The following is an 11,670-nucleotide window of genomic DNA, read 5'->3' as shown; positions in this document are numbered from 1 at the left end:
GCTGGCAACCCAGAGGCTGGTCTGTGATGGAGTTGGTTTTGCTTCTCTAGGAAAAGCATAGAGTGTGTGAGCTTACAGCCTGCATGATCTGGCACGCCAGGAAGACCAGCATCTTGGCTTTCCTCTTGGCATTTCAGTGAGCAGCCTAGCCCGCTTGCTTGCTCTGGTGTAAAGAGCCATGTGGGTTAATATCCCTCATATTGTCACTGGGGAAACTGCAGGGATATTTGTGAGGTAAGCTTACTTGCTATCAGCTGTCCACATAAACATGCCCTCCAACAACAGGGAGGGAAAACAAGCTGGATATGCCCATAGCCCCTCCCAGCATATGGGAAGTGTCTGGGGTTAATGGGGAAGAGGAAGGAACTAAACAGCAAAAACTAGTTTGTGCTTATGGTTTATTCTTAGGATAAACAAATTAATTCCCAAATATTACGTGTTTTGCCCGTTTCCTCCAAATGAGGGAAAGGGATGAGAAGGAACTGGAGTGGAGGTGGTTCAAAGGAATAACTAAGGCTATCAAGGAGGGAGGCAAGGAAAGTAAAGAAGTAAGATGAGCAGGCATATATTCATGCTGCTTTGTTCCAGCAAGTTACCATGCATGTGCTGGGGTGGCATGTTTGCACCTGGGGGCCAACATGAAGAAATGCAAATGAACTCTTTCATCTCAAGTTAATGCAATTTCACTTTAGCTTGCATCTGATTGTTCCTGCAGAGTAGTTGATGGTGAGGCTGGGAGCCAGCCTTTCCACAAGTGCAAGGCAAATCTGTAGAGAAGGGATCTTGTGATGCCTTGTTCATTAAGCAGTGTTCCTGCCTCATTATGTAAAGGAATAGCTTCCAGCTCTTTCTTGCAAGGGAGCATATTTGTATAAAGGTTTCTAAACATGTTTTCTTTCCTTTGCTGCAATTGTGTATCATGACACACAAGATCTTTGCTGCTCATTGTAAGAGTCACTGAAAATCAGTATTACTAACTTCTGTTATGTGGTAATACTTTAAAACTTTGTATCCTACAGTCATTTGAATAGGAGAGGATCTGAAGACTTAAGAGAAAGAACAAGTTCCCAGTCCTCTGGTTCAAAGAGAATATTAAAATATGCCTTTTGTGCTCCCCTGAAAACTCAGAAGGCAATGAAAAATAACCCATTTAATAATTTATTTCAAATCTCCTTGTGTGTGAGCCCCTCTCAGCTCTGTGAGTTTGAGTAATTTTTTTAACAAGTTAAGGCTTTATGGTAAACAGCACAGTGGAAAAGGAAGTTGTACTTATAGAGAAGCAGTACAAGTGGAAAAACAAACTTCATTGTCCTGCCAACTCTTGAAACACCGTTGGGTATGTAGGGCTGACCCTCAGGAGAAATGGGCCTGCAAGGTGCAAGAAGAGCAGCCTTTGAAGCCATAGTCAGCACATCATCATGGTGAGGGCAATAATTTTACACTTTTCTGGTTTTGCTTTCTCAGACTACAGTCAAGTCCATAAAAGAGGCCCTGCTGTAGGGGCCATTTAAGGCAGTGGAAAGAGTTTACAGGAGTTCAGTGGCAGAAGGGTAGCAGGAGGGCTGCTTCCCCCTGTCCTATTCCTACTGTCCTTCATCATTGCAAGGCTGGAGTCCCACTGCAGTGGATGGGTGCATGTGATGTGGTCTTCTGGCTGGTAACTTTCCACCCTCTCCCTCAAAGAGAGATGCTTCATTAATACAGCTAAGTATATAGTATATACACTATATATATGTGTATATGTATATATATACATAACTAATTCTGGTTGAGGTCTTGCTGCAACTTGCAACCCAAACAAGGAGGACTCTCAGATGGTTGGGTGAGGAATGCAATGAGCTGCTTACAGTGGTGTGGCTCTATGCAGGTACTGCTTCATCTGAGCCTCCCCCTTGCCACCTCTCCTGAAAGCTATTCTGCTGATGGTGCCCTCTTCTGGGCTTGTAAACTCATGGTTGTGACCCTTTGGGCTCATTAGAAATTGCCAGGCACTTCAATAAGAACAAAGGGAGTTTGGTGTCCTACCCAAATTCCAACCTGGTAATTACAGTGTCTTTATGAATACAGGGAATATTGGTGATTCCTTCTGCCTTAGTCTCTCAGTTATTTGGTGTGCCGCTCTATGATGGACCCATTCCTTCCAAGGTACTATTGCATGCCCCTTGCCACAGGCATTTATCCACTGCTTCCCTCTTTTCACTGAGCTGTAATACCTGTAAAGTGCTCTGGTACCTGCCTGCTTAGCAGGCACTGCACAACTGCATAGAAGATACTGGTGTTAAAAAAAAACAACTAGTAGGTGTGCAGGGTGTCTGAGGCTAACCCGGTGGTGGGGAGAGATGAGTGGGACTGCAGGAGTCACAGTTAGAAATGTTGTGCCCACCTTTCACTCCCTGAGGTTTCTGCTGGTCATTAGATGGCAGGGTGCACTGGCAGCCTGAAGGTGAGCTGTGAGTCTGCTCTTCCCTTGTCCCTCGGGGAGCAGCAGTGAGATGACTGTCTCTGAAAAAGGGGTTCCCCAGCTCAGTGCATTGCTTATCAGCCTCTACCTTGGGACTGCTGATCCTGTTTTACCCACTGAGAGAAGTAATCCTGCCGAGAGGGATATTCCCAGTGAATCCCTCAGCTGCGCACTGACACCGATAGGCCTGCCAGACAGTCTGGGGAACTGCTCACAGCATCCTTCTGTCTTAGGAAGCCAAAAAGAGCATTTCGTGGCCGTCTGGGCTTGGCCCATTCCCTTCCACCCCTTTGGCCCATTTGTGGAGCCGGCTGTAGAGGGGGAAGCCCTTGTTCTCTCGGTAGATGTAGACTCCTGTGATGGCGTTCCACTGGGGGCTCGGCTGGACACCCTCCACTGGGAACTCCTGCACCAGCTCCTTCTCTTCCTTGTCAAGTGCCACAAAGCCGAAGAATTGCTTCACGTTCTTGGCTGCCAGGATCCTGGAGTGGACCTCAGCTGTGCGTCGGAAGAGCTTGTCCTCGTTGGAGCGGTACTGGGCCCAGTAAGCCTCCTGACGGTAGCTGAGTGGAGAGCAGCAGTGCTTCAGGCACTTGGTGAGAAAAACCAGGACTGCGACGATGCCGATAAGTAGCCAGCCAAAGAGCTGAGAGAGAAGAGAGAGGCTGCGTTAGGACACATGGCAAAGTGGTCTTACCCACTCCATGAGGCTTTCTCTCTGGCATGCCTACCTGGGACTCATATCTCAGCCTCCGTGTCACCTCATCTCTGAACTTGGTGAGGTTTGCTGGCACATCTTTACAGGGAAACCTGGCCAGCACCTCGGCCCCGTAATCAGCCGGGAACTTGTCGAGGGAGGATGGCCTGACGAACTCGCTGAGGGCGCAGATGTAAGCCTCCCCGCGCAGCAGCGAGATGACCGACCAGGTGACAGGTGCCACAGCCGCCCTGCCCATGATGGAGCCGAAGAGGAGGAAGGTGGCAGCAGCAGAGAAATTCTTGATGCCACGCTTGTGGCACTCGGCCACCAGGTTCCAGGTGTGGTTGTTCCAGATGACACCGATAAGGAAGAGAGCCAGGGCTGGGACGCCAATGGCAGCCAGCCCGTAGATGTAGTTGCGGGCAGGGGAGCAGGGGCAGTTGAAGGCGACGACTGAAAAGAGCTCCTCGCTGCCCACTGTGCCCAGGGCTACCAAACCGTTGAAGATCATTACATCTTTGCTCTTGAAGAACAAGGAGAGGAAGCGAAAGTTCTCAGCGATGAGGGCAGCCATCTCGTCCTGGGGGCAAGAGGAGGGATGTACTGCAGCAGGGCTCTAGGGAGACACCGATGTGGGGTGAAATGGCCTTGGGCTGGCTGGACTGCAAGGGGGCTGCTCCAGGACCACGACACCTTCACTGCTGTCCCTTCCTCCTGCCTGGCATCCCAGCTTCTGGAGCTGCTTGCTGACTCCAGGGATACTTCAAAAGAAGAAGAGGTATTCAGCCTAAGCAACATGTGAAACTTCAGTCATTTCGTTTTCCCACTAAGCTCTTCAAAAGCTTCTCTGCAGCAAAGATTACCAAAGGGACAGCTGTCATTTGCACATTCGTAGTCTTTCCTTCTCTTTGGTTTTAGTCACCTCCCACAGACACAATTACTGTCAGCATTGTTGCTGGACACTTGATGATATTCCCAAGCCTGCAACAAAGGAAGACGCTGCATTACTGGGGAAACTGGACTGAAGTGCTGGTGTTGGAATGAGTCCCCAATCCTGCCACTGGCTGATGCTAGTCCATGTGTACACCACACGTGTGCAAGTGCTGTGGGTTTTACCTCACTCTCTAGACCTGGTGAGTTAGTAACAGGCAAAGGTACTTCAGGCTTGCAGCAAGAAGTGCTGTGAGATGGCCCAGCATATCTGGGGTAGCAAGATGGAGAGGATCAGGCAGGAGTAGCCTCTGCTGTCAGTGGTGAGGGGATGCTCAGGGGTGGTTGCTACCTGCAACAGAAGTTACTTTCTGGGAAAGGAAGCTTGATGACCCAGGATATGAACACCAAATGCCAATAGAGCTGGGTCACCAATTATGTAAGAGTTTTTGATAGGATGAGGTGTGGCAGGATGATCTCCTCTCACAGAGTTGTCTGACATAACTGCACCCTGTCCTGGCCTGCAGTCCCAGCTCAGGCTCTAACCGCTGGGCTGAAATTGAGACCCTTGACCTGCTCACCTGGATGCCAGAGAAACACTTCACTGCCCTGCGCAGGTTCCCCCAGCCCCTTCTCCCAGTACAACACTAGTTATACTGGGATGCCAGCCCCACTGGCAGGGCTGGCCCTGGGCTGTGTGGGCTGCAGGCACTCGGGACCAAGCAGCCACAAGCATGTATCCTGATTTTTTTTTGAAGGACAGGGAAATAATTGGGGAGTGTATCCATTCATACCCTCTGCAGTGATGCCCATTCTCCCATGCCACTTTTAAGATGCATTTAATTAATTCCTCAGTTTACTTTCCATCTGTGTTGCATCCCCACAGGGTCTCATCTCAGGAAACCCTGAGCACCTTGCTGGCTCTGGGAGCCCTTACCCCTGTGAAAAAACCTGCTGGTGTCAGGGGAACTGCTGTCACTGGGGTTTGCTGGAGACAAGAAGGACTCGGGCACCTGAGTAGCCATCTCTGGCAGCTTTCACAGTGCTTGCAGCATCAGTGCACATTTGGGGCTGACCCACAGCAGGGCCGCCCCAAAATCTGCCCCAATGATGGCATCTCACAGCAAGGCTTCCCCTGGCCAGCCCTAGCTGTGGGAATGTTCATGCAGAGGAGGAACTTTAATCATTATGGTCTCTTATACAAGACGTGCTCGTGCCCTGTGCTTTAAATCCCTCCTGTGCTGCAGTTCATCTGCTGTTCCACCAGATCTTGTTTTATCCTCTTCCTATGTGGGACAATGGAGGGGAGAGGGGGCAGAAATTTTGCCTCAGTTGTCTGCTGTGTCTAACCCATGGCAATCCCTTTAAAGTCATGCTGTGATATTGCTGTGCTCAAACACAAGCAGCCCATAATGTCTTCCTGCATTTTCCCCATTTTCATTATGCAAAACTCCCTTGGCAAAATACAGAGACCAGCCAGAAACTGCAGGCATGTGATGGGGAGCTAGGGCCCCAGCTCTGGCTGCTATGTTTTGTGGTACTCCACATTTACGGCCAGATGCTAAACCTGCAATCTTGTTTTAGTGTATGGGGTTCAAAACCTTGTTATTAGTTACCAGCAACTAGCCCTGATAAACAAGGCCCTGTGACCTTCCTGACAGTGCCTGGCAACCATCAAAGCAAAAAGAAGAGCTGGCAAAGGGGGATACCCTTCCTCTGTTTGGGGATTCTGGTGCCTGTCTGGGAGAGAGAGGGGTGTGCAGGAGGGGAGAAGTAGATTGTAGCAGGCTGGTTAGAGTGTTTTTTTCCCCAAAACACACAAGAAAAAATGTGCTCACTTACTTGAAAAGCTGTTGAAACCAGTTCTGGAGTCTTCTCAGCTCCTCCTATGGTTTTTGCTTCGTCTGTGGGGGGTTCCCGGCAGCATGTGGGGCTGTGCAGAAGTGGGGATGTGGCTCAGACCAGGCTGATGGGTGAAGCGAAAGCTGACGAAAACAACGTTTAGAATTTGGCAGCTTCCTTTTTCAGTCTGCAATGTGCCGTCAGCTTTTGGGAGGAGGTTGTTCTCAGGCCCTGTGCTTGGGTGGGGCTAAGAGCAGGCGCTTGGATTCTGCTGGGTGTAAGTCTGTGGTTGTGCCTTTAAAAAAAAAAAAAAAAGGAAAAGGAAAGACTAAGAATGAGTCACTGGAAAAAGCACATCGTACTTTTTCAGATCTGAGATGCAGCTGTGCAAAGGCTGGCTGGGATGGCCCAGGGATTGCCTGGAGGATGGGAGTGATGGGGTGCATTGCTGGGGTGCAAAGGGGAAATGCTGGAGACCCCAAGGCTGGGGGCTGGATGCAGCCCCCATGGTCCCTAGGGGATTCAGTCATGCATGGTCCCACGTGAAGGTGTAAGAATTTCTGTTTTAGTTCGTGGGAGTTGGCTGAGCCTGCAGGGAAGAGGCCAGCCTGGCTGGGTTTTCAGGAGAAGCAGGAACCTGCTGTTATGAGCTCTGCAAGGCAGCCAGGGTTTGCTGTCACGTGGAACTCGGCAGAGGGGCTACTGTGGATGGTGGTGGGGGCTGAGTGGGGCTGGGGGAACCATGTGTGTGTGGCTGGGCACAGCCTGCAGTTTGGCAAATGTGGTGCATTCCTGCCCCCTTGGCTTCTCCACTCACTGCTTCCTCGGGAGAGCGATGCCTGCAAGGCAGCCGAGCATGCCTCACTTTCCTCTTGTGTCCCTCCCTCCCCCCTGCCATCTGGCCCACAGCTCCAGCCCCCACCCAGCCAGTTGCAGAGGCTGGAGGCCCTCCCCGTTCTTTTTCTCAGCCTCCTCATTTTCATATCCCTCAGCCCTCCCCCGAGGATGTCTTCAGCACAGGCAAATCTTCAGCAACACCCACGTTCCCCTCTGTCCAGAGCAAAGCTGAGCAAAGCTAAACTCAGTCCAGCACTGGCACTTCAGCTGGGATTTTTGGACAGAGTCCTCCTCCTTATCCCCAGATCTGGGGTCCCCAGATGGGTTTTTGCAGCTCCCAGGTGTATGGGTGCAGCGCACCCCTTGGCATTCCCATGCCTCCGCGCCAGCTCAGGGCTGGCTCCCCTCTCGCCTGGCGCCTGCTGGCTTGGCTGGGGGCCCCAAGGCTCCCCTTGTGCCCAGGGGGCTGCTGCTGACGGGGCTCAGCACTGCGACCAGAGCCCAGCTGAAATCCCAGGGGATTTCTCTCTCTCCTTAGAGGTTGTTCTCCCAGAGGTGATGAAAGATGTCCTCAAAATTCAGGAAAGAGAGGATAACCTGCCTGCTCTGCAGGGATTCTCTGCTGCTGCTGAAATTTCTGCATGGGGCCAAAGTGCTGATCCTAAAAGTCTAAATGTAAAGTGCAAGAGCTTCTCTTTCCAAATGCACACTGTTTTTTCAGTATCTTCATGGCTTTCCCTATGGAGTCTCTCAGCCCTGCATGATGCTTACTGTTGTGGGGACTCCAAACATGCCTTTCTTGGTGAGCCATTCACAGTGCTGAACTGCAAATAACAGGAGTGGAAACCGCCTTTATCTTTTAATCACCTTTGCTTTGTAAATCAGGTTTTGTGCCTATTAATTTCTGGGCAGGTGCCTTAATTACAGTTTGGGGTGTGAAGGTGAGTGATAAATCTGTGTCATGCTCCTTTCTCCTGGGAGTCAGCCAGATTCAGCCTGCCCTTGACTAGAGGCTTGCTAAAGCTCTCTTTTAGCAGCTCGTAGAATTTCCTCACAATTTTGGCCCTTTGTTCTCCTCTCTCCACAGCCTCTGTGGAGTTACGCACAGATAATTAAGGTTTATGCAAGCGCCAGTCACCTCAGTTACCAGCCAGCTCTAATAAGTTGGTTTGAGCAAGAGCGCGGCAGCAGAAATTTCAAGGGAATGAGCCTTTCAGAAGGGACACGGCAGGGGTAAAACTTGTCCCTCAAAAGTGGTTTTCTTTCTGTGTATTGGTAATGAAATCAGGGCCACCAGGGAATGTCTGTGGTGGGCTGCAATGTCCATAGTCACCTCAAGGGCCTGCATCCCGTCATCCTCAGTTTCTGTGGAAATAGGCAGCCACCTGGTATGGTGTAGAGTTGGTGGAGCTTCTCCTCTGAGGGCCAGGGCTGGCTTGCCACTGGCTGACATGCAGGAGCCAAATGGTCTGACTCGTGTGGCCTCAGCACGCCAGGCTTGGCCCAGGGCCCCTGCAGTCCTCTCCATTACATACAAATAAAGAAACACCAACAGCTTTTGTGAATAGCTTTTATAAATCTTTGTGCCTGAGCACAGAGCACAGTGAGCCTGAATTATTTATTTGGCTCATTTAACAAACACTCAGGAAGTTTTTTATCATCAGTCTTTGTGTCAGGGCAGAATCCAGGTAAAAATTCCTTCAGCAAATTCTTGGCAGGGAGTCAGCTGGGCCCCCACCCTCTATGGTGCTGAGTGATAGCTGCTCTCCTTGTCTAGATACCACTTCCAGGAGCATCTCTCTGGGCTCCTCACAGAACAGTACCTTTGACACCAAACCACACCATTCCTATCCCATATGTCTTATGGGATGCCCCCTCACTAGCTTGTTGCTTGGGTCAAATTTTTTTAAAAGTTTCTCTTGGATTGGAATCTGTGTGTCAGTGGGGATGTAGCATGTGCAGAGGTAAGGGGGAGACTTTGGGAGTTTCACAGCTTGATGTGAGAAAGGGGCACCCCCAGCTTGTTTTCCCAGCAGGGGATTTTTAATACTGCCTAAACCCACACATATTGCCTGGTGCTGAGCATGTGGTAAAAGAAAGGAAGGTTTGCACATCTGGTACTGTCTGTGTTGGCAACTGCCAGAACATAAACCTGGTGCCTGGTGGTCTGGGACACGTGGCAATTCGGTCTGGCTGATACATTGCACCCCTGGGGTTTGTCCATCATGGCCTCGGATGGCTGCCCTGCTCAGCACACAACTCCTTGCCTGAATTACCAGTTCTTTAGGATTGGATATGGGAGCAGATGGAATCACACTGGCACAGCTGAGCCCTTTGTGTGCCCATGGCCCTGCAGGCCCAATGGCACTGGGCCTCACCACTGCCCAGCTTGGACCTGCCTGCCCTCTTGCAAAAGCATGGTTCTGCTTCTGCGTGGCCCTGTGGCCCTCACACCCGGCTGTAGTAGGCAGCAGTCTCTCTTCGGGGTGCAGGAGAGTGTGTGGGGGGCTTTCCTTTCCCTGCCCAGCCGTTGCTGCTGGGGAGGGCAGGTGGGTGGAGGTGCAGTGGGGGCTTGCATCTGTGCCAGCTCTTCAGGGCCGTGTTCATAGTGCCCCGGTCGGTGATACCCAAGAGTTTCTCAGCGGCTTCCCCCACATCTGCAGGGTCTTTCCTGTGTGGGTGGCAACTCACTGTCACCAGATCTGTGCTCATGCCCTCAAAGAACTGCTGGATGCAGATCTTGGCAAAGCTCCTGGCATGCTCGGCACACGTCTCATCAAACAGCTTGCGCTCAATGTCGATGTAGTGGGACCAGTACCTGCTCTTCAGGAAGGCAGCTTGGGTGAAGCAGGGCCGGAGGGATCTGACCAGGAAAGCCAGCATGGTCATCAGCAGCACAAAGCACCATCCCAGAGCCTGCAGGGAGGAGGAGGAAACCCAGGCCCATCACAGGCAGGCAGAGCACATGCCTGGCACTTCCCACCAGTCGGCAGAAGCCCCTCAGGCTGCGAACAAGCCTGGCTCCACTTTGGGCTATTTGACATTTGGCTGCATTTACATAGCAAAGCTGGATGAGAAGACCCTATGTACTGTGTCAGTGCATCTGTGCTGAAACTTTGTTTAATGCACCCACACAGGCAGCAGCTCCCTACTTCTCACTTTGCATAGCATCAGCATGCAGTGACTGTACGTAACACCAGACTGAATCCTGCACTGACCTCTCAGCTCTCCTTCTGATACTACTGCCTGGTCTAGGATAGTCAGTGTCTTCTGAATCGCAGCTAATGTCGTTCCAGATACTCCCGGGGTGTATGCAGCTGTCTAATAATTTTTCTGAGCTGTTGGACTTCATGACATCTATCAAGGGTGAGCAGTGGCAACAGGATCCTCTGTTAATGGGATCTGACAGGAAGGGTGAGCCGAGGGCAGAGCTGGGACTGGTCTGGCTAGTTCACTATCAGTTTCAGCTCAGGATGCTGCTGGGCTGTGCAGGCAGAGCTCACGAGGGTGAACCCTGCTCTAAATGCAGCCCCCTGAAAATGCACCTGGGAGGGGTTATCTGGGTGGCATCTCTTATTTTGAAGCTCCTAGTTATTCCCAGCAGCTGGTAATAGCAGCAGTTTTCCCAGGGGTCTACCTGGGAAAATCTGCTGTATGTTTTTGGAGAAGTCCCCATGCCTCTGTTTCTCTTAAATTGGTGATAATGATTCCTGTCTGCCGCAAGGAGATCAGGGACAGGAGCTGCTTTTAAACAGGAGTACATGAATGACCAAAGTAGATCAGATCATCCTGTTTCCAGTGTGGCCAGAAGCAGAGTGCTCGAGTGGAATAAAGCACAGGACAAGCAGTTAGTGGCACTTTTTCATTTGTGGTTCCCCAGGATGGTTAATAAACACACTGGCTGTTTTTATGCAAATGTCAGAGGCAAGCAGCATAGATGGTTATCAGCCCATGGCTTCCACACATTATAATAAGCAGCAAGAGCTACTGTGGGCAACTGGTGTGTTATGGGAGGGGCTGACAGCCCACCAGCCAGGCAGTAACATTCACGTCAGCCTCTTCTGAACATGCTCTAAATGAATCTCTGCATACAGCTTGGCCATGTATTGCTGTCCTGCAGCCCCAGGCTGCCCAGGTAGGAGGGGACTGAATTATCAGGATGACCTACCTCACTCTCTGCACTGGGTCAGAGGTGTAGTCTCTGGAGCTGAACATCTTACATCCTTGTGAAATCACCAGTTTCTCCTCCTGCAACTTAATTTAATCAAGGAGGTTCCCTCAAGGAAAGAGCTAATCCTGGCAGTGCCTAATTCCAGGCCACTAGCAAGGGCACAGCCGTGATGCCTCTTACCTGTGAGATGCAGCGCAGGTACCTGATGGCCACTTCGTTGGCGATGAGCTCCTGTCCATTGTAGATCTCCTTGCAGGGGATGCGGGCAAGGATCTGCTTCATTTCCCCGTGGGAGAGGCGGGGGTGGCTGGCATTGCCCAGGGTCTCCACGGGCACTGCAGTGCAGAAGGCACAGGTGATGCACTTGCCATCCAGCAGAGTCACCGAGACCCAGACGGCCGGGGCGATCATGGCCCGCTGGGCCATGGAGCAGAACATGTAGCGCAGGACGGCCGGGTCCTTCCCTCGCTGGCCCTGGGGCCGCCGCCACTCCTCCGCCAGCATGGAGACGTTGTTGTTCAGCACGAAGCCCAGCAGGAACAAGATGAAGGGGGGCACCAGGAGGATGCCCAGCCCATAGGCCAGGTTGTAGCGTGGCAGGCAGGGGCAGTTGAAATCAAAGGCTGAGTACATCTGTGCGCTGGCGAGGGCCATGATCCCACAGATGCCAGTCATGAAGGATTCCTGGTTGGACTGGAGGAACTGGAAGATCATCCGAAACTTGTCCAT

The 11,670-nt window shown here is 51.4% G+C and overlaps 2 protein-coding genes across 2 annotated transcripts; both read right to left on the bottom strand.

Annotated features, from left to right (window-relative positions):
• Window positions 1-2,558: 2,558 nt before the first annotated feature.
• Window positions 2,559-3,735, bottom strand: CALHM2 (calcium homeostasis modulator family member 2). The gene is made up of 2 exons (XM_051618346.1): window positions 3,193-3,735; window positions 2,559-3,107 (listed from the first exon to the last, which is right to left on the bottom strand). The coding sequence occupies exons 1-2, from the start codon at window positions 3,733-3,735 to the stop codon at window positions 2,691-2,693; spliced, it is 960 nt and encodes a 319-aa protein (XP_051474306.1). The 3' UTR covers window positions 2,559-2,690.
• A 5,483-nt stretch (window positions 3,736-9,218) lies between these two features.
• Window positions 9,219-11,670, bottom strand: CALHM1 (calcium homeostasis modulator 1). The gene is made up of 2 exons (XM_051616764.1): window positions 11,122-11,670; window positions 9,219-9,686 (listed from the first exon to the last, which is right to left on the bottom strand). Exons 1-2 carry the CDS (start codon window positions 11,668-11,670, stop codon window positions 9,219-9,221), a joined length of 1,017 nt encoding a protein of 338 aa, XP_051472724.1.

The sequence above is a fragment of the Apus apus genome, chromosome 4, assembly GCF_020740795.1.
Source record: "Apus apus isolate bApuApu2 chromosome 4, bApuApu2.pri.cur, whole genome shotgun sequence".
Lineage (NCBI taxonomy): Eukaryota > Metazoa > Chordata > Aves > Apodiformes > Apodidae > Apus > Apus apus.
Note: the sequence above shows the minus strand (reverse complement) of the source record. Positions and strands in the feature narration are given on the sequence as shown.